Genomic DNA, 21935 nt, shown 5'->3' on the forward strand with positions numbered 1-21935 from the left:
TCCCCGTACCCCCAACGTCTCTGTGTTCTACAAACCACCCCCCCCCCCCCCCCACCGTTCACCATGTCTCCGCCACATGCCTGCGGTCAACCTTGACCTCCATCTGCAAACCCCCCACAGGCTCTGCTGAAGCACAAGGCGCCGTATCACAGGAAGCGAGCAAGCCTCCGGCTGCCTTCCACACCCCATTCTGGGGCTCCTGCATCCCTGAAGGAGGAATGGCAAGGTGAGCCTCAGACTGGGTTGGGAACAGGGACCCGGGGGAGTGATGGTTGCCTGTCTGCGTCCTGGTGTCAAGGGCTTTTCTCCTTTGATCAATTTGCCTGCAGTTTTGGGCTCGCCTTGAAGAGAGGATGAGCTGATGTCGGATGGGACTCTGGGTGTGGGGTGGGGATGTGTCCCTAGGATGATTCTGGGTTATCATTATTGGCCTGAATTAGTTGGAATTTAGGTGAACAAGTGGGGGGGGGGGGGTGGGGGTAGAATCACATTGAAACATTTCAAACGTTGGACAGAATAGGTGGTTGTACCCCACCCAGTCCATAGCCCTCCCACACCCCTCCCATCCATGGACCTGTCTGAATCTTTTTTCAATGTTAAAATTGAGCCCACATTCACACCTCAGCTCATTCCACACCCCCACCCCTCTCTATGTGGAATAAGTTCCCCCTCAAACTTTTCCCCTTTCACCCTTAACCCGTGCCCTCTGGTTTGGATCTCACCCACCCTCAGTGGGAAAAGCCAACCTACAATTACTCTGTCCCCCTCAGGACAGAAGGGTGTCCGCTGAGAAAGGAGATGCAGAAGAATTTCTTCAGCCGGATGGCGGCAAATCTGTGGAATTTGTTGCCACGGGCACTTGTGGAGGCCGGGACTTTGGGTGTGTTCAAGGCAGAGATCGATTAGCCAGGCATCACAGGTTATGGGGGGCGGTGTCTGATGGGGAAGAATGGGCAGTGGGCCTAAGTGGGGAAATGGGTCAGCTTAGGGGTGGGGCAGCCTAGATGGGCTGAATAGCCTGTTTCTGCTCCTGTAGAACAGGCCCCTTCATCTCATTATTCTGCCTTGTCCCACCCAGCCGTACACCTCCCATCCACGTACCCGTTCAAATTGCTCTTAAATGTTAAAACTGAGCCCATATTCACCCCTTCAGCTCTACTCACTCCCACTCCTCTCTCTGTGTGAAGGAGATCCCCCTAAACTTTTCCCCTTTCACCCTTAACCCATGTCCTCTGGTTTGGATCTCACCCACCCTCAGTGGGAAAGCCGACCTACATTTACTCTGTCCCCCTCATCATTTTACACACCTCTATCAAATCTCCCCTCATTCTTCTACGCTCCAGGGAATAACCTTTCCCTGTAACTCAGATCCTGACGTCCTGGCAACATCCTCGTAAATCTTCTCTGCATCTTTCTATCTTATTGAGATCTTTCCTGTAGTTTGGTGACCAAAACTGCACACAATGCTCCAAATTTCCCCTCATCAATGTCTTGTACAACTTTACCATAACATCCCAACTCCTGTACTCAATACTTTGATTTATGAAGGCCAATGTGCCAAAAGCTCTCTTTACAACCCTGTCCATCTGTGACTCCACTTTCAGGGAATTATGTCTCTGTATCCCCAGATCCCTCTATTCTACCGCACTCCTCAGGAAGTTACAGGGAAAGGTTAAACAGGTTGGGACTTTATTCCCTGGAGTGTATAAGAATGAGGGGAGATTTGATTGAAGAGTTTAAAATGATGAGAGGGACAGAGTAATTGTAGGTTGGCTTTTCCCACTGAGGGTGGGTGAGATCCAAACCAGAGGACACGGGTTAAGGGTGAAAGGGGAAAAGTTTAAGGGGGAACTTCTTCCACATAGAGAGGGGTGTTGGTGTGGAATGAGCTGAGGTGGTGAATGTGGGCTCAATTTTAACATTGAAGAAAGATTCAGACAGGTCCATGGATGGGAGGGGTGTGGGAGGGCTATGGACTGGGTGCAGGTCAGTGAGACGAGGCACAATGATAGCTTGGCACAGACGAGAAGGACCAATGGGCCCTTTCTCTGAGCTGTAATGTTTTACAGCGTGCTGACATTGGTGGGGTGGGGGGGTGGGGGGAGGGTTCAGACACGGTTCACCAGGATGATTCCAGGAATGAAATGGTTATCATATGAAGAGCTCTTGGCCTGCACTCATTGCAATTGAGGGAGGGTCTCAGTGAAACATTTTCAACGTTGAAAGGCGTGGACAGAGTAGATGAGCAAAGGTTGCTTCTGAGAGGGTGGTCTGCCAGTGCCTGTCTCCCAGTTACGCAGAGAGCGGTGAATGTCTGGGAGGCTTTGCGGGGGTGATGGTGGAGGCTGGTACAATAGGGGACATGTCAAGTACTTTTACACAGGCCCATGAATGCAAGAAAATTGAGTGTTGCAGGTGTGAGGGATGTAATGGTGAGATTGTGGTATAGGTTTACATTGGCTATCACAACATTGTGGGCTGAAGGGCCTCTCGTGCTGGACTGTCCTTTGCTCAAAGAGAAGAGCTTAAGGTATGGGAACCCACATGGTGAACAGTGGGGTGTATTGTAGAACAGAGGGACCTCGGGGTACGGGGACTGACGAGGTGAGCGGTGGGGAGTGTTGTAGAACAGAGGGACCTCGGGGTACAGGGACCGACACGCTGAGCAGTGGGGAGTGTTGTAGAACAGAGAGATCTCAGGGTACAGGAACTGACAAGGTGAGCGGTGGGGAGTGTTGCAGCAGGATTGCAAGGGTCAGATCAGTTTCATGCGCCAAAGGGCCGATCCTGTGATTCGAAGTTCAGTGTCTCTTCTCCCTCAGGAGCTGCCAATTGTTCTCGAGCCGCTGGCCTCCCAGATATCTGTTGGTCGCTGGTCCGCGGACCTTCCCAGGTCTGGGAATGAGTGGGATTGTCGGTGAGTCCCATCCACAGCGCTCCACACCCACCCCCTCAGTGTTTTCCCGCTGCTCCCATGGGCACAGACGGGTGCGGGGGGAGATGGGATTGGGTGGTGGGGTGAAGGGAGTGTAGGACCGTATGGGAGACGTGTTGACATTTATCTTCGATAAATCAACCTTGTATTCACCCCTTCAGCTCGTTCCACACCCCCACCGCTCTCTGTGTGAAGAAGTTCTCCCTAAAACTCTCCCCTTTCACCCTTAACCGTGTCCTCTGGTTTGGATCTCACCCACCCTCAGTGGGAAAAGCTGACCTCCATTTACTCTGCCCATCCCCCTCATCATTTTAAATACCTCGATCAAATCTCCCCTTATTTTTCTAAGCTCCAGGGAATAAAGTCCCAACTTTTTTAACCTTTTCCTGTAACTCAGATCCTGACGTCCTGGCAACATCCTCGTAAATCTTCTCTGCATCTTTCTATCTCATTGAGATCTTTCCTGTAGTTCAGTGACCAAAACTGGACACAATTCTCCAAATGTGGCCTCACCAATGTCTTGTACAACTTTACCATAACATCCCGACTCCTGTACTCAATACTTTAATTTATGAAGACCAATGTACCAAAAGTTTTCTTTACAACTCTGACCACCTGTGTCACCACTTTCAGGGAATTATGTCTCTGTATCCCCCAATCCCTCTGTTCTACCGCATTCCTCAGTGCCTGACCGTTCACCGTGTATGTCTTTCTGTTTGGAACAGGCCATGTAAAGCCTGCAGGGAGCTAATATAGTCTAGACCAGGAGGTTGGACCCTGCGGGACAGTGCCATGTCTCTGCTTCTGGCTGCCCCAGGGTCCACGGTTGAGGGGACCTGTTCCGGGGAGAGGTGTGGAGGTTGGGGGGAGGGGTGGAGGTTGGGGGGAGGGGTGGAGGTTGGGGGGAGGGGGGGCTCTATGAAGGCCAGTGGGTGTGGGGAGCAGTGTGTTTTGGCTAACTCTCTGACTCATTGCCCCCACACCCTCAGCCGTGATCTTCTTCTTCTTCGATGCTGTGCGAGGATTCAATGTTGACACAGCGAGGCCTGAGATCTTCGCCTCCGCGGATGGTGCCCGCCTTGGGGAGAGGGTGGTCCAGTTTGGACAGGGAATGGACGGCTGGTGAGGAGGGGGATAAGGAGAGGGAGGAAAAGGTGGGAATGGAAATGAGACCCTTTGGCCCTTCTCTCGCTGAACCGGTCCCCTCCCCGCAAGGTAGTGACACTTCCTTGCTTTTGACGACCCTGTCTCTCTCTGTACTCCCCTCATCACCATCCCCTCCTTCATCACCATCCTCTCCCTCCCTCCTCACTGTCCCCTCCCTCCTCAACATCCCCTCAATCTCTCATCACCATCCCCTCCCTCCCTCCTCACTGTCCCCTCCCTTCCTCCTCACCATCCCCTCCCTCCCTCCTCACTGTCCCCTCCCTCCTCACCATCCCCTCACTCCTCACTGTCCCCTCACTCCTCACTGCCCCTCCCTCCTCACTGTCCCCTCCCTCCCTCTTCTCCATCCCCTCCCTCCCTCCCTCCTCATTGTTCCCTTCCTCCTCACAATCCCATTGCTCTCTACCACCCCTTCCCCTCCCTTCACCTTGCCACCTCTGGATCGAAGTCAAGATTAACCACTCTCCCATAGGCTCGGAGTGAGTGGCCAAGATGTCGAGGGAGCGGGCGCCCTGTACCGGTGCATGCTGGGAAACCAAACCTGTGCCGCCATCAGCCTTGCCGGTGAGTCTGGGGTCCAAGAGGCCAGTCAGCCTGCCCTTCCCTACTATCCCACTGGGATATGGCATCCGTGAGGATGTTTGCCGTGTCCCTCTCTCCTGCCCAATGGGAAACCGGGCCTGGAGGCCAATCGAACCATCCTTCCCCACTATGACACCAGGATCCTTGGTAGTGAGGCTGTTCATCCCATCCTGCCAACCTATCCAAATGGGAACTGGGGCCGAAGTTTCATATGGCGCATTGCTTCCTCCTGCCCAATAGATAACTGGGGCTGGGAGGCTGATTGGATAATCTTTCCCTACTATCTGGGAATCATGAGGCTCTTCAACCCATCCCTCTATCCTATCCAATGAAGAACTGGGCCGGGATGCTGATCAGCCCACCCTTCCAAACAAATCCCCTGAGAGCTGGGGTTGAGAGGCCATTCAGCCCATACCTCCATTCTGCACCACAAGGAACTGGGCTGGGAGGCTGATTGGCCCATTCTTCCTTACTTTCCCAGGGGGAACTGAGGGCAGGAGGCCCTCTACCTCTTCCCTGGAATTTGGGGACGGGGCATACAGTAGTTGTTGATCTGCCCCTTTTCCCGGATGTGCAGGGATGATGAATGTCTCCGCTCAGCTTAGCATCGGCTCGTCGGGCAGAGACGTGGTGGTGAGTTGGTTCCCTCCCTATCTTCCTCCCTGTCTCCACTCCCCCTCCCATCCCTTCACTGACCTCCCTTCACTTCCTCTCCTCCATGCCCACCCTACTACCCTCCAACTCCCTTCCACATCCTCCACTTGCCCTCCCTGCCATTCCCCTCCTCCCTTCCTGCGCACCCTCCCCTCTCTACCCCTCACCCTGTCCCTCGATATGCCTACCTTACCCCCCACCCCACCCCACTGCATCACCCCCGGAGGGTGGGGCAGACACCTTGAGGTGAACGTCCTTCCCTCTCCAGGTCTGTGATCCGACCGCTGTCCAGCATTGCCTTCACAACTCCTGGGTGCCAGGATTCTGCTTCCGGTACACCGACTTTCCCCATGAAGGGAGGAAACTGGATGTCAAGGAGAAAGGTGAGGGCTCGGGTTTTGAGGGGGAGGGAGAGAAACCTCTCACTGCTCTCCTCCACCTCTCTTCCCCCTCTCTATGCCCCCCTCCCCTCCCCCTCTCTCATCCACCTTTACCCCTCTTTCATCTCTCCCTCTTCCACCTTCTCTCCCCATCTCTCTCCCCCTCCCCATCTCTCCCCCTCTCTCTCTCTCTCTCTCTCTCTCTGTCCTACCCCCTCTTTCCCCTCTCCCTCTCTCTCTTTCCTCTCTTATCTTTCCTCCTTTCTCTCCCCCTGGGCCCCCCCTCTCTCTCCCCTTCACCCACCCCACCTCTCTACTGCTCCCTCACTACCCTCTCTCTCTTCCCCCTTTCTCCTTTTCTCTCACTTCCTCTCACCCATCCCTCACCTCCCTCCATTGCCCCCTACTTTCCCTCTCTCCCCACCTCTCCCTAACTCTCTCAACCTTTCATCACCACCCCCCCTCTCCCATTCAACCTCATTCCCCTTCTCTCCTGCTCCTTCCCCCTCACACCCCTTTGTGTTCACCTCTGACTTCCCTCTCCCCAGTTCTTTTTACCTCTCCCTCACCCACAGCTCTCCTCCCTCTCTATTCACCTCCTCCCCCAACCCTATCTCTCTCTCGTTCTCTCTCACACTCTCTCCCTCTCACTTCCCCTCAGAATGTATCGCTGAGTTGGTCGACGTAGTTTTTCTATTTGATGGTTCGAACAGTCTCAGTAAACGTGACCTCAAGAAAAACAAAGATTTCATGTTAAATATGATGCAGCAGGCAGATGACAACATGCAGGTGGGCAGCAGATTGTGGGACGGGGTGGGGGAGGGGAGAGCGGCGTAGATTGGAACAGCTCAGAGTGGGGTAGAGAAAGAATCACTGTGGGGACAGACACAGGATTGTGAGGAGAGAGAGGGGCAGTGGGATCAGTGCGTAAACCACCACAGGGCTGTGGGGAGAGAGGGGGGCAGTGGGATCAGTGTGGGGATGGACACAGGGCTGTGGGGAGGGAGCAGGGCAGTGGGATGAGTGTGAACCAATACGGGACTGTAGGGAGAGAAGGGAGCAGTTGGGATCAGTTTGTAGACTGACACGGGGTTGTGGAGAGAGAAGCGGGGCAGTGGGATCAATGTGGAGACTGACACGGGGCTGTGGAGAGAGAGTGGAGCAGGGGGATTAGTATGGGGAGCGATACGGGGCTATGGGGAGAGAGCGGGGCAGTGGGAACAGGGTAAGGACCAACATAAATCTGTGGGGAGAGAGCGGGGCAGTGGGATCAGTGTAGGGATTGAAACGGGGCTATAGGGAGAGAGTGGGGCAGTGGGATCAGTGTGGGGACTGACACGGGGCTGTGGGGAGAGAGCGGGGCAGTGGGATCAGAGTGGGGACTGATACGGGTCTGTGTGGAGTGAGGGTGGCAGTGGGATCAGAGTGGGGACTGATACGGGTCTGTGTGGAGTGAGGGTGGCAGTGGGATCAGAGTGGGGACTGATACGGGTCTGTGGGGAGTGAGGGTGGCAGTGGGATCAGAGTGAGGACTGATACGGGTCTGTGTGGAGTGAGGGTGGCAGTGGGATGACACACGGCCTGATTTGAATAATGTCCTTTCCCTCCTCTGCCTCTGATGTTCACCCATCCATTTGTTTTACCAAAGTTTGCAGTCGTTCAGTACTCGATGAAAACGAAAATAGAAATGGACTTTAACACCTTCCAAAAAAATCGCCACAGACTGTCTGAAATCATGGCTCAAATCGAGTTGATGGAAAGTGCAACGTTCACGGCAACTGGGATCAATGTGACACTGTAAATACTCCAAGTCCAATAGTGTGTGAAGGGACGGGGGAGAGAGGGCTTCATCTGTGTCCCTCCCCAGGATTGTGCGTTGGGGAAGGGGAATGTGAGAGATGGGATTGTGTAACGGAACAGGTATGCGTTGGTGAAGGGGTGTGTGAGAGAAGGGATGTTGTAGGGGAACCGGTCTTCATTTGGGAAGGGCTGAGTGAGAGACAGGTTGGTGTAGGGGTATAGGTCTACTTTTGGGAACAGGTGTGTGAGAGTGGGGATGGTGTAGGGGGACAGGCTTGTGTTGAGGAAGGAGTATATGAGAGACGGGATGGGTGTGTATTGGGGAAGGGGTGTTTGAGAGATAGGATGCTGTATAGGAACAGGTCTGTGTTGGGGAAGGGATGTATGAAAGACAGGATGTGTATGGGGGACTGGTCTGCATAGATGGGATGCTGTAGGTGGATGGGACTTCATTTAGGAAGGGTTGTTTGAGAGATAGGGTGCTGTATTGGGACGGGTCTGCGTTGTGGATAGGATGTCTGAGAGATGGGATGGTCTAGTGGAGCGGGTCTGCATTGGGGAAGGGTTGTGTGAGATATGGGATGGGTAGGGGGACGTGTGTGCATTGGGGAAGGTGTTTGTGATTGACGGCATGGTGTTGGCAGACGGGTCTGCGTTGGGGAAGGGTTGTGTGAGATATAGGATGGGTAGGGGGACGTGTGTATGTTGGGAAAGGTGTTTGTGATTGACAGCATGGTGTCGGCAGACGGGTCTGCGTTGTGGAAGGGGTGTGTGAGAGATGGGATGGTGTAGGGGACGGATCTGCATTGGGGAAGGGGTGTGTGGGAGATGGAATGGCGTAGGGGAACGGGTCTTCATTTGGGAAGGGGTGTGTGAGAGACGGGATGGTGCAGGGGGATGAGTCTGCATTGCGGAAGGGGTGTTTAGAAATGGTATGCTGTAGGGGAACGGGTCTTCGTTTGGAAAGGGCTCTGTGAGAGACTGGATGGTGTACGGAAAGGCACTGCGTTTGAGAGATGGGATGCTGGAGGGGATGGGTCAGCATGAGGAAAGGGTGTTTTAGAGATGGGAAATTGTAGGAGGATGGGTCTGCATGAGGAAAGGGTGTTTTAGAGATGGGATGTTGTAGGAGGATGGGTCTGCATTGGGGAATGGTTATGTGACAGACGGGATGGTGTAGGGGACAAGTCTGTGTTGTAAGAGATGGGATTGTGTAGGGGACGTTTCTGCATTGGGGAAGGGGAGTGTGAGAGATCAGATTCTGTAGCAGAACAGTTCGGTGTTGGTGAAGGGGTGTGTGAGAGACGAAATGATGTAGGGGGATAGTGTCTGCGTTAGGGAATAGGTGTGTGAGGGACGGGTTTGTGTAGGGAATGGGTCTTCACTGGGGAAAGGGTGTGTGAGAGACAGGATGGTGTAGGGGGACAGTTCTGTGTTCGGGAAGGGGTGTGTGAGAGATGTGATGATGTAGAGGGACGGGGTCTGCTTTGGGGAAGGTGTGTGTGAGAGATGGGATGGTGTTGGGGGGGAGGGTCTACGTTTGGGAGGGGGTGTGTGAGAGATGGAATTATGTATGGGGGCGGATCTGCCTTGTGCAAGGGATGAGTGAGAGACGGGGTTGTGTAGGGTGATGGCTCTGCGTTGGGGAAAGGTTGTGTGAGAGATGGGATAGTGTTAGGGGATGGGTGTGCGTTGGGGAAATGGAGTATGAGAGATGGGTTAGTGTAATGGACGGTTCTGCGTTTAGGATGGGAAGTGTGAGAGATGGGATTGTGTAGCGAAACGGGTCTATGTTGGGGAAGGGGTGTGTGAGAGAGACGGGATTGTGGAGGGGGATGGGTCTTCATTTGGGAAGATGTGTTTTAGAGACTAGATGGTGCAGAGGGACAGTTCCGTGTTGGGGAAGTGGTGTGAGAGAGACGGGTGGTGTAGGGGAAGTGGTCTACGTTGGGGAGGGTGTGATAGAGACGAGATGGTCTATGGGGAAGGGACTGTGTTGGGGAAGGGCTGTGTGAGGGACTGAATGGTGTAGGGGGTTTTTCTGTGTTGGGGAATGTGTGTTTGAGAGGTGGGATGGTTTAGGGGATGGTTCGGCTTTGCGGATGGGGTGTGTGAGAGACGGGATGGATAGGAGGACCTGTGAAGATTGGAGAAGGTGTGTGTGATTGACGGCAGCGTGTTGGCAGGCGGGTTTGCATTGGGGAAGAGGCGATGAGAGATGAGCTGCTTGAGGGGTATGGGTCTGTGTTGGGGAACGAGCGTATGAGACACGGGATGGTGTAGGGAAATGGCAGTGTGTTGGGGAAGGGTTGTGTGAGAGATAGGATTATGTAGGGGGACGGGACTTTGTTGAGGAAACTGTGTGTGAGACATGGGATGGTGTAGGGGGATGGGTCTACGTTGGGGAAGGGGTGCATGAGAGAGATGGGATGGTGTAGGGGAAGTTTCTGCATTGGGGAAGGGGAGTGTGAGAGATGGGATTGTGCAGCGGAACAGGTCTGCATTGGTGAAGGGGTGTGTGAGAGATGGAAATTTGTTAAGGGATAGTTTCTGTGTTGGGGAATGGGTGTGGGTTTGTGTAGGGGGACAGGTCTTCACTCTGGAAAGTGTGTGGGAGAGACGGGATGGTGTAGGGGGACGGTTCTGCATTGTGGAAAGGGAGGGTGGGAGAGGGGATTTTTTAGCGGAATAGGTCTGTGTTGGAGAAGGGGTGTGTGAGAAAAGGGATTGTGTTGGGTGACGGGTCTTCATTTGGGAAGGTGTGTGAGAGACACGTGATGGTGTCGGGGATGGGTCTGCATTGGGGAAAGTGTGTGTGAGAGATTGGATGGTGTAGGGGAACGGCACTGCGTTGGGGAAGGGGTGTGTGAGAGACAAGATTGTGTAGGGGGGTGGGTCTTTGTTGAGGAAAGTGTGTGTGAGACATGGGATGGTGTAGTGTGATGGGTCTGCATTGGGGAAGGGGTGTGTGTGTGAGACGGGATAGTGTAAGGGGACGGGTGTGCATTGGGGAAGGGAAGTGTGAGATGGGATTGTGTAGTGGAACGGGACTGTGTTAGGGAGTGGGTGTGTGAGGGATGGGTTTGTGTAGGGGGATGGGTCTTCACTGGAGAAAGGGTGTGTGAAAGACAGGAAGGTGTAGTGGGCCAGTTCTGCGTTGGGGAAGGGGGGAGTGAGAGATGGGATTGTGTAGCGGAATAGGTCTGTGCTGGGGAAGGGGTATGTGAGAGACAATATGGTGTAGGGGTCAGGCCTTCGTTTGGGAAGGGGCTTGTGAGAGATGGGATGGTGTTGGGGGACGGGTCTGCATTGGGGAAGCGGTGTGAGAGAATGGATGCTGTAGGGTGTCGGGTGTGGTTGGGGAAAGGGTGTGGGATAGACGGGATGGTGCAGGGGGATGAGTGCGTTGCAGAAGGGGTGTTTGAGAAATGGTATGCTGTTTGGAAAGGGCTCTGAGAGATTGGATGGTGTAAGGGAACAGCACTACATTTGGGAAGGGGTGTTTTAGAGATGGGATGATGTAGGGGGATCGGTCTGCTTTGGGGAAGGTGTGTGTGAAAGACGGGATGGTGTTGAGGGGCGGGTCTACATTTGGGAAGGTGTGTGTGAGAGATGGAATGGTGTAGGTGGAAGGGTCTCCCTTGTGGAAGGGGTCTGCGAGAGATTGGATGGTGTAGGGGACGGATCTGTGTTGGGGAAGGTGTATTTGAAAGATGGGATGGTGTAGGGGGACAGGTCTGCGTTGCAGAAGGGTTGTGTGAGAGACAGGATGGTGTGGCAGCGGGGCGGTTCTGCGATGGCGAAGCGTTCTGTGAGAGACGGGATGGATAGGAGGACCTGTGCGCATTGGAGAAGGTGTGTGTGATTGACGGCAGGGTGTTGGCAGATGGGTTGGCGTTGAGGAAGAGGTGTTTGAGAGATGGACTGCTGTAGGTGGATGGGTCTACGTTGGGGAATAAGCGTATGAGACACGGGATGGTGTAGGGGGATGAGTCTCCGTTGGTAAAGGGGTGTGTGAGAGATGGAAAGGTGTAGGGTGATAGTGTGTGTTAGGGAAAGGGTGTGCGAGAGACGGGATGATGTTGGGGGATGGGTCGGTGTTGGGGAAGGTGTGTGTGAGAGATGAGATGGTGTTGGGGAACGGGTCAGTGTCGGGGAAGGTGTATGTGAGGGATGGGATAGTGTTGGGGGACCGGTCTACTTTGGGGAGGGGTGTGTTAGAGAAGAGATGGTATAGGGGGATTGGTCTGTGTTGGGGAAGGTGTGTGAGAGAGATGGGATGGTGTAGGGTACACTTCAGCGTTGTGGATGGGATGTGTGAGAGACGGGATGGTGTAGCGGGGCGATTCTGCGCTGGCGAAGGTTTGTGTAAGAGATGGGATGGATAGGGGGACTGTGTGCGGTGGAGAAGGTGTGTGTGATTGAAGGCAGGGTGTCGCCAGATGGGTCTGTGTTGGGGAACGAGCGTATGAGACACGGAATGGTGTAGGGGAACGGCACTGCATTGGGGAAGGGGTGTGTGAGAGACAGGATGCTGTAGGGGGACCGGTCTACGTTGGGGAAGGGTGTGTTAGAGACAGGATGGTGCAGAGTGATGGGTCTGTGTTGGGGAAGGGGTGTGTGAGAGTATGGATGGTGTAAGGGGATTGGTCTATGTTGGGCAATGTGTGCTTGAGAAGTGGGATTGTGTAGGGGGGCGGTTCAGCATTGCTGATGGGGTGTGTGAGACATGGGATGGTGTAGGGGGATGAGTCTGCGTTGGGGAAGGGGAGTGTGAGAGATTGGATTGTGTAGCGGAACGGATGTGTGTTGGGGAAGGGTTGTGTGAGAGACGGGATTTGTAGGGAGATGGGTTTTCATTTAGGAAGGTGTGTAAGGGAGACAGGATGGTTTAGGGGGACGATTCTCTGTTGGGGAAGAGGAGTGAGAGATGGGATTGTGTAGGGGGCGGGTCTTCACTGGGGAAATTATGTGTGAGACATGGGATGGTGTGGGGGGATGGGTCTGCTTTGGGGAAGGTGTGTGAAAGAGGGGATGGTGTAGGGGGGCGGGTCTTCACTGGGGAAAGGGTGTGTGAGAGACGGGTTGGTGTAGGGGAACGATTCTGCATGGTTGAAGTGGAGTGTGAGAGATGGGATTGTGTAGGGGATGGGTCTGTGTTGGGGAAGGGGTGTGTTTGTGAGATGGGATTGTGTAGGGGGACATGTCTTCCTTTGGGCAGGGGTGTGTGAGAGACGGGATGGTATAGGGGAAGTGTCTACGTTGGGGAAGGGGTGTGTAAGAGAATGGATGGTGTAGGGGATCGGGTGTGCGTTGGGGAAGGGGTGTGGGAGAGACAGGATGGTGCAGGGGGATTAGTCTGCATTGCGGAAGGGGTGTTTAAGAAATGGGATGCTGTAGGGGAATGGGTCTTCATTTGGGAAGGGCTCTGTGAAGGTGTGTGTGAAAGACGGGATGGATCGGGGGACGGGTCTGTGTTTGGGAAGGGGTATTCCACCCCTTGACCCAGCACCCCTCTGAAGGACCTTCTCCACCCCCGCCCCCCCCACCATTCGACACAGAAACCACGTCTTCACCGAGGAAGCAGGTTCCCGTCATGGCTCCTCCCAGCTCCTCATTGTCATCACGGACGGCGCGATCTCTAATGGGGACCTGAATCTGACCCATGTCATCCGTCGGGCCGAGGAGAGAGGCATCACCCGCTGTGCCATTGGGGTGAGTCCTGGGTGTGACGCAGTGCTGGGGTGGTGCCAGGCTTCTCCGTGCGTCTAATGGGACCCGCTGAAGTGGTGAACAGGCACGCAGTCCTGGAATTTATTCCCTGGAGTGTCAAAGAATGAGGGGTGATTTGACAGAGGCGTTTAAATCCAGGAGGGGGACAGACGCTATTAGGATTTTGGAAAGGCAAACCCAGGTCGGACGTGCACAGGGCACTGAGGAGTTGTTCATGACTCAGAGCGCTGGAGACCAGAGAGAGAGAAAGCACAAGGGTTGTAAAGAAGACTTTTGGCACATTGGCCTTCATAAATCAACGTATTGAGTAATGGAGTTGTTACGTTACTGTAAAGTTGTACAAAGCCCAATTATGTGTAGTTTTGGACACCGAACTTCAGGAAGGAGATCAGTAAGATAGAGAGAGGGCAGGGAAGATTTACAAGGATGTTGCCCAGATTTCAGGGACTTATTGGCAAGAGTACAGATGTGATTCCTGGAATGCAGGGGCATTTACTGGCTCCTGAGCTGTACTTGCCGGGGGAGAGAAGAACAAAAGGGGATCTCGTCAGGCACTTCGAAGGCAGGGTCGACGTGAATAAAATGTTTCCCCCCCCTTGGAGGGCGAGTCCAGGTCTGGGGGGGGTGGTGGGCCATGGTCTTAGAATGAGACGAGGGGACATTTCTTTAGCTGGAGGGATGTGTGGAGTTCGCAGCCACCGGGTGGGGGAAGGGGAGATTGGTCAGTCAGGGGATCGAGGGAGGTGGTGGGTGGGGGGAAGGCCAGAACTTGGAGCAGGAGGCGAGAACGGCTCCACTCAGGGGTGGAGCGGCAGAAATGGCTCGACGGGTCATGCAGAAGGCTTTTGTCTCTTTGGATTGTGATCTGATGGATGGCAGGGAATGGTTAAAGAGAGTTCAGATTTATTGTCAGGGCACGATATCACATCCAGCCCTAAAATTCCTTTCTCCCTGTGGGCGTGGCAGAATTCCCACTCACTGGGCCATGCCAAAAATAAATGGGACATAATGTGTACGTCAACACATAAAAGAACCGTGAACAGGTAACGAATGTAAACAAACTGACTGCAAAACAGAGAGCACAAGGAAAACCAATGAAGTGCACGTGTCCCAGTCCGTAAACAAGCCGCTGATGGAGTTTGTCATCAAGGGGTCTGATGGTGGTGGGGGAGCTGCTGTCCCTGAACCTGGCAGGGCAAGTCCTGTGGGCCCTGCACCTCTCTCCTGACAGCAGTGGGTCTTCTCTTCGATGATCACTGTTGTCCTCCAAAGCCAGTAGTCCACCCCCACCCCGGGTGTTCTCGACGGCGGGGAGCGTTTCGCCCATGAGGTTCCTGGGCTGCATCTACTGCCTTTTGCAGGACTTTCCGCTCGGGGAGTGGGTGAGTTGGGGGGTATCGGTGTCCCCGTCCAGCCCGTGATGCAGCCGGTCAGCCCGCTCTCCTCCGCGCCTGGGTAGAAATTTGCCAGGGGTTGTACAGAACCTCCGCCAACTCCTGGGGAAGCAGAGGTGCTTAGGACGGGTTCAGACTTTATTCCCTGGAGTGTAGAAGAATGAGGGAAGATTTTATTTAAAATGATGAGGGGGACAGACAGAGTAAATATAGGTCGGCTTCTCCCACTGAGGGTGGGTGAGATCCAAACCAGAGGACATGGGTTAGGGGTGAAAGGGGAAAGGATTAGGGGGAATTTCTTCACACAGAGAGAGGGGTGGGGATGTGGAATGATCTGAAGGGGTGGATCCGGGCTCAGTTTTAACATTTAAGAGGAATTTGGACAAGTACATGGATGGGAGAGATACAGACTGGGTGCAGGTCAGTGGGATGGGGCAGATAAAAGGTTCCCTTAAATGCCCCGTGATGTTCCAGCCTCCACCACCCTCCCCCCCTTGATAAGGCATCCCAGGCCCCCCACAACTCTGCAAAACCTCTTCCCCCTAAACTTCCCACCCTCCACTTTGTACACACGTCTACTGGTGTTAGCTGTCCTGCCTTGGGAAACTAGCGCTGACCGTCCACCCTATCGATGCCTCTCAGAATCTTGTTGACCTCTATCAAGTCTCCTCTCGTCCTTCTATGCTCCAAAGAGAAAAGTCCCAGCTCTGTGAACCTTGCCTCATAAAGACTCATTCTCCAAACCAGGCAACATCACTGTGGAAGCCCCCTCCCTAACGTAGCTTCCCCATCCTTCCAGTAATGAGGTGACCAGAAATGAACACAATTCTCAAAGAGAGGTATCACCAGAGATTTGTAGATTTGTAAAATGACCTCATTCCCCTGACTCACGAAGCCCAGGGTCCCACAGGCCTTCGTAATTATCCTATCAATCGGTGGAATATTGTGTTCAGTTCCTGTGGTCCCTGTCTCTGTGTCTGGGGCGGGAGTGACGTCCTCTGTCTCTTCAGGTGGGCAGTGCCTTCACCAACGGCAGCCAGGCGCTGCGGGAGTTGCAGACCATCGCCTCATCCCCCGCATACCTGATTCAGGTCAAGAACTACAATGAACTGAACTCCATATTCAACGATCTCAAGACCAAGATGTACAAGATCGAAGGTGAGGGGGATACGGACACTCCCTCCCCCCCTTCGCACTGTCCCCTCCCTTCCTCCTCACCACCCCCTCCCTCCTTCCTCACCGCCTTTCCCATCCCTTTACACTGACCACCCTCCCTACATCCTAACCATCCCCTCCCTCCCTTCTCACCATCTCTCCCTTCCATCCTCACCATCAACTCCCTCCCTCCTCACCGACGCCACCCACCCCTCACCGACCCCTCACTCTCAACTAACCGTCCTTTCCCTCCCTCCTCATCCTCCTCACCCTGATCAGAGTCCCCTCCCTGCCTCCCCACTGTCCCATCAATCTTCTCCGTCACCTCCCTCCCTCTTCACCATCCCCCCTCCTCACCATTCCCTCCCTCGTCACCATCTCCACTCCTCACCATCCCCTCCCTCTCACCGTCCCCTTCACCCCTCCTCTCCGTCCCCACTCTCCTCACTGTCCCCTCGCTAATTCCTCACCATCCGCTCCCACCTCACTGCTCCCTCCCTCCTCACTGTCCAGTCCCTCCCTCCTCATGGACCCTTCCAATCTCACTCTCCCCTCCATCCCTCCTTACCACCCCCTCCTTCCCTCCTCAATGTCCGCACCTTCCCTTTTCACCGAACACTCCACCCTTCTCAACGTGCCCTCCCTTCCTCCTCACCATCCTCTCCCTCCCTCCTCACCATCCCCTCCCTCCCTCCTCACTGTACCCTCCTTCCTCACAGTCCCCTCCCTTCTCACCGTCCCCTCCCTCCTCACCGTCCCCTCCCTCCTCACCAACCCATCCCTCCCTCCTCATCTTCCCCACCCTCCCTCCTCACCATCCCCTCACTCCCTCTTCTGACCCTCCCTTCTCATATTCCCCTCCCTTCTCATCTTTCCCGCCCTGCTCACAGTCACCTCCCTACCTCCTCACCATCCCATCTCTCCTCTCCAACACCTCCCTCTCTCTTCACCGTCCCCCCATCTCACCATTCCCTCCCTCATCACCGTATCCACCTTCACTCCTCATGTCCCCTCCCTTCTCACCATCCCCTCCCTTCTCACCATCCCTTCCCTCCTCACCATTTTCTCTCTCCTCACTGTCCCCTCCCTCCACACCATCTTCTCACTTCTCACCGTCACCTTGATCCCTTCTCACCACTCCCTCACTCCTCACTGTCTCCTCCCTCTTTCATCAATGTCCCCTCCCTCCTCACCATCTCCTCCCTCCCTCCTCATCCTCTCCCTCCTCATCATCCCTTCCCTCCCTACACACCATCTCCATCCTCCTCACCATCCCCACCCTCCCTCCTCACCGTCCCCTCCCTCCCTCCTCACCATGCCTCCCACCCCTCACTGACCACTCACTCTCTTCTAACTGTCTCCTCACTCCACACCATCACTCCTCACCATCCCTTCCCTCCCTCCTCACCATCCGCTCCTCATCACCATTCCCTCCCTCACTCCTCACTGTACCCTACCTCCTCACCATTCCCTTCCTCGTCACCACCTCCACACTCACTCCTCACCATCCCTTCCCTCTCACTGCTCCCTCCCTTCCTCCTCACCGTCCCCTCCCTCTACACAGTCCCCTCCTTCCCTCCTCAATGTCCGCACCTTCCCTTTTCACCGAACACTCCACCCTTCTCAACGTGCCCTCCCTTCCTCCTCACCATCCTCTCCCTCACTCCTCACCATCCCTTCCCTCTCACTGCTCCCTCCCTTCCTCCTCACCGTCCCCTCCCTCTTCACAGTCCCCTCCCTCCCTCCTCACCATCCCCTCTCCCTCCTCATCTTCCCTGCCCTGCTCACAGTCCCCTCCCTGCCTCCTCACCGTCCCCTTCACCCCTCCTCTCCGTCCCCACTCTCCTCACTGTCCCGTCGCTAATTCCTCACCATCCGCTCCCACCTCACTGCCCCCTCCCTCCTCACTGTCCAGTCCCTCCCTCCTCATGGACCCTTCCAATCTCACTCTCCCCTCCATCCCTCCTTACCACCCCCTCCTTCCCTCCTCAATGTCCGCACCTTCCCTTTTCACCGAACACTCCACCCTTCTCAACGTGCCCTCCCTTCCTCCTCACCATCCTCTCCCTCCCTCCTCACCATCCCCTCCCTCCCTCCTCACTGTACCCTCCTTCCTCACAGTCCCCTCCCTTCTCACCGTCCAATCCCTCCTCACCGTCCCCTCCCTCCTCATCAACCCATCCCTCCCTCCTCATCTTCCCCACCCTCCCTCCTCACCATCCCCTCACTCCCTCTTCTGACCCTCCCTTCTCATATTCCCCTCCCTTCTCATCTTTCCCGCCCTGCTCACAGTCTCCTCCCTACCTCCTCACCATCCCATCTCTCCTCTCCAACACCTCCCTCTCTCTTCACCGTCCCCCCATCTCACCATTCCCTCCCTCATCACCGTATCCACCTTCACTCCTCATGTCCCCTCCCTTCTCACCATCCCCTCCCTTCTCACCATCCCTTCCCTCCTCACCATTTTCTCTCTCCTCACTGTCCCCTCCCTCCACACCATCTTCTCACTTCTCACCGTCACCTTGATCCCTTCTCACCACTCCCTCACTCCTCACTGTCTCCTCCCTCTTTCATCAATGTCCCCTCCCTCCTCACCATCTCCTCCCTCCCTCCTCATCCTCTCCCTCCTCATCATCCCTTCCCTCCCTACACACCATCTCCATCCTCCTCACCATCCCCACCCTCCCTCCTCACCGTCCCCTCCCTCCCTCCTCACCATGCCTCCCACCCCTCACTGACCACTCACTCTCTTCTAACTGTCTCCTCACTCCACACCATCACTCCTCACCATCCCTTCCCTCCCTCCTCACCATCCGCTCCTCATCACCATTCCCTCCCTCACTCCTCACTGTACCCTACCTCCTCACCATTCCCTTCCTCGTCACCACCTCCACACTCACTCCTCACCATCCCTTCCCTCTCACTGCTCCCTCCCTTCCTCCTCACCGTCCCCTCCCTCTACACAGTCCCCTCCTTCCCTCCTCAATGTCCGCACCTTCCCTTTTCACCGAACACTCCACCCTTCTCAACGTGCCCTCCCTTCCTCCTCACCATCCTCTCCCTCACTCCTCACCATCCCTTCCCTCTCACTGCTCCCTCCCTTCCTCCTCACCGTCCCCTCCCTCTTCACAGTCCCCTCCCTCCCTCCTCACCATCCCCTCTCCCTCCTCATCTTCCCTGCCCTGCTCACAGTCCCCTCCCTGCCTCCTCACCGTCCCCTTCACCCCTCCTCTCCGTCCCCACTCTCCTCACTGTCCCGTCGCTAATTCCTCACCATCCGCTCCCACCTCACTGCCCCCTCCCTCCTCACTGTCCAGTCCCTCCCTCCTCATGGACCCTTCCAATCTCACTCTCCCCTCCATCCCTCCTTACCACCCCCTCCTTCCCTCCTCAATGTCCGCACCTTCCCTTTTCACCGAACACTCCACCCTTCTCAACGTGCCCTCCCTTCCTCCTCACCATCCTCTCCCTCCCTCCTCACCATCCCCTCCCTCCCTCCTCACTGTACCCTCCTTCCTCACAGTCCCCTCCCTTCTCACCGTCCCCTCCCTCCTCACCGTCCCCTCCCTCCTCATCAACCCATCCCTCCCTCCTCATCTTCCCCACCCTCCCTCCTCACCATCCCCTCACTCCCTCTTCTGACCCTCCCTTCTCATATTCCCCTCCCTTCTCATCTTTCCCGCCCTGCTCACAGTCTCCTCCCTACCTCCTCACCATCCCATCTCTCCTCTCCAACACCTCCCTCTCTCTTCACCGTCCCCCCATCTCACCATTCCCTCCCTCATCACCGTATCCACCTTCACTCCTCATGTCCCCTCCCTTCTCACCATCCCCTCCCTTCTCACCATCCCTTCCCTCCTCACCATTTTCTCTCTCCTCACTGTCCCCTCCCTCCACACCATCTTCTCACTTCTCACCGTCACCTTGATCCCTTCTCACCACTCCCTCACTCCTCACTGTCTCCTCCCTCTTTCATCAATGTCCCCTCCCTCCTCACCATCTCCTCCCTCCCTCCTCATCCTCTCCCTCCTCATCATCCCTTCCCTCCCTACACACCATCTCCATCCTCCTCACCATCCCCACCCTCCCTCCTCACCGTCCCCTCCCTCCCTCCTCACCATGCCTCCCACCCCTCACTGACCACTCACTCTCTTCTAACTGTCTCCTCACTCCACACCATCACTCCTCACCATCCCTTCCCTCCCTCCTCACCATCCGCTCCTCATCACCATTCCCTCCCTCACTCCTCACTGTACCCTACCTCCTCACCATTCCCTTCCTCGACACCACCTCCACCCTCACTCCTCACCATCCCTTCCCTCTCACTGCTCCCTCCCTTCCTCCTCACCGTCCCCTCCCTCTTCACAGTCCCCTCCTTCCCTCCTCAATGTCCGCACCTTCCCTTTTCACCGAACACTCCACCCTTCTCAACGTGCCCTCCCTTCCTCCTCACCATCCTCTCCCTCACTCCTCACCATCCCTTCCCTCTCACTGCTCCCTCCCTTCCTCCTCACTGTCCCCTCCCTCTTCACAGTCCCCTCCCTCCCTCCTCACCATCCCCTCTCCCTCCTCATCTTCCCTGCCCTGCTCACAGTCCCCTCCCTGCCTCCTCACCGTCCCCTCACCTCTCCATCACCTCCCTCCCTCTTCACCGTTACCCCCCTGCTCACCATTCCCTTCCTTGTCACCGTCTCCACCTTCACCATCCCCTCCCTCTCACCATCCTCTTCATCCCTCCTCTCCATCCCCATTCTCCTCACTGTCCCCTCGCCTACTCCACCATCCGCTCCCTCCTCACCTCCCCCTCTCTCCTCACTGTCCAGTCCCTCCCTCCTCACAGTCCCCAATCTCACTCTCCCCTCCATCCCTCCTCACCGCCCCTTCCCCCGCACCATCCTATCCCCTCCTCACACTCACCTCCAGCCTCTCCATCCTCTCCCTCACTCCTCACCTCACTCCTCACCTCACTCTCCCTCCTCACTGTCAAGTCCCTCATACCTCACGGTTCCCTCCAATCTTACTCTCCATCCCTCCTAACTGCCCCGTTGCTTTCTCACTGTCCCCTCCCTCTGCACTATCCCATTCCTTCCCTCCTCACCATCTCCTCCTCCTCACCATCCCCTCTCTCCTCATCATCCCTACACACCATCTCTGGCCTCCTCATCGTTCCCTCCTTCCCTCTTCACCATTCCCTTCCTCCTCATCATCCCCGCCCTCCTCACCATCCCCTCCCTCTTCACCATCATCTCTCTTCCTCCTCACCGTCACCTCCCTCCCTCCTCACCGTCTCTCCCCTCCCTCACACTGACCACCATCCCTACATCCTAACCATCCCCTCGCTCCCTTCTTACCGTCTCTCCCTTCTATCCTCACCATCAACTCCCTCCCTCCTCACCATCAACTCCCTCCCTCCTCTCCATCAACTCCCTCCCTCCTCACCATCAACTCCCTCCCTCCTCACGTCACCTCCCTCCTCTCTGTCCCATCCCCTCCCTCCTCATCGTCCCCACCCTCCTCACCATCCACTCCCTCTTCCCCGTCATCTCCCTTCCTCCTCACCGTCACCTCCCTCCTTCCTCACTGTCTCTCCCCTCCCTCCACACTGACCACCATCCCTACATCCTAACCATCCCCTCGCTCCCTTCTTACCATCTCTCCCTTCTATCCTCACCATCAACTCCCTCCCTCCTCACCATCAACTCCCTCCCTCCTCTCTGTCCCGACCCTCTCTCCTCATCGTTCCCCTTCCCTTCTCACCAACCGCTCTCCTCACCTTCCCCTCCCTCCTCACTGCCCAGTCCCTCCCTCCTCACCATTCCCTCCTCCTCCTCATCGTCCACGCCTTCCTCACCACCCCTCCCTCCTCACCGTCATCTCCCTCCCTCCTCACCATCCCCTCCATCCTCACATCCCCTCCCTCCTCTCCATCCCGTCCCTCTCCGCTCACCGTCCCCTTCCCTTCTCATCATACCCTCCCTTCTCACCGTCCCCTCCCTCCACACTATCCCATTCCTTCCTTCCTCACCATCCTTTGCCCTTCCACACTCTCACCTCCAGCTTCTCCATCCTCTCCCTCCCTCCTCACCATCTTCTCACTGTTCCCTCCCTCCTCACCATCCCCACCCTCCCTCCTCA

The 21935-nt window shown here is 55.7% G+C and overlaps 1 protein-coding gene across 1 annotated transcript in view; it reads left to right on the top strand.

Moving 5' to 3' along the window:
- Positions 1–63: 63 nt before the first annotated feature.
- LOC138756775 (integrin alpha-D-like) overlaps positions 64–21935 on the top strand; it is a 49941-nt gene continuing 28069 nt past the window's right edge. Inside the window, exons 1-11 of the mRNA XM_069923162.1 lie at positions 64–85; positions 121–226; positions 2823–2917; positions 3925–4057; positions 4575–4666; positions 5262–5317; positions 5607–5721; positions 6380–6507; positions 7367–7515; positions 13080–13233; positions 15656–15803. Coding sequence (XP_069779263.1) covers positions 64–85; positions 121–226; positions 2823–2917; positions 3925–4057; positions 4575–4666; positions 5262–5317; positions 5607–5721; positions 6380–6507; positions 7367–7515; positions 13080–13233; positions 15656–15803 — 1198 coding nt within the window. The remainder of the gene's footprint in view (positions 86–120; positions 227–2822; positions 2918–3924; positions 4058–4574; positions 4667–5261; positions 5318–5606; positions 5722–6379; positions 6508–7366; positions 7516–13079; positions 13234–15655; positions 15804–21935) is intronic.

The sequence above is a fragment of the Narcine bancroftii genome, chromosome 3, assembly GCF_036971445.1.
Source record: "Narcine bancroftii isolate sNarBan1 chromosome 3, sNarBan1.hap1, whole genome shotgun sequence".
NCBI lineage: Eukaryota > Metazoa > Chordata > Chondrichthyes > Torpediniformes > Narcinidae > Narcine > Narcine bancroftii.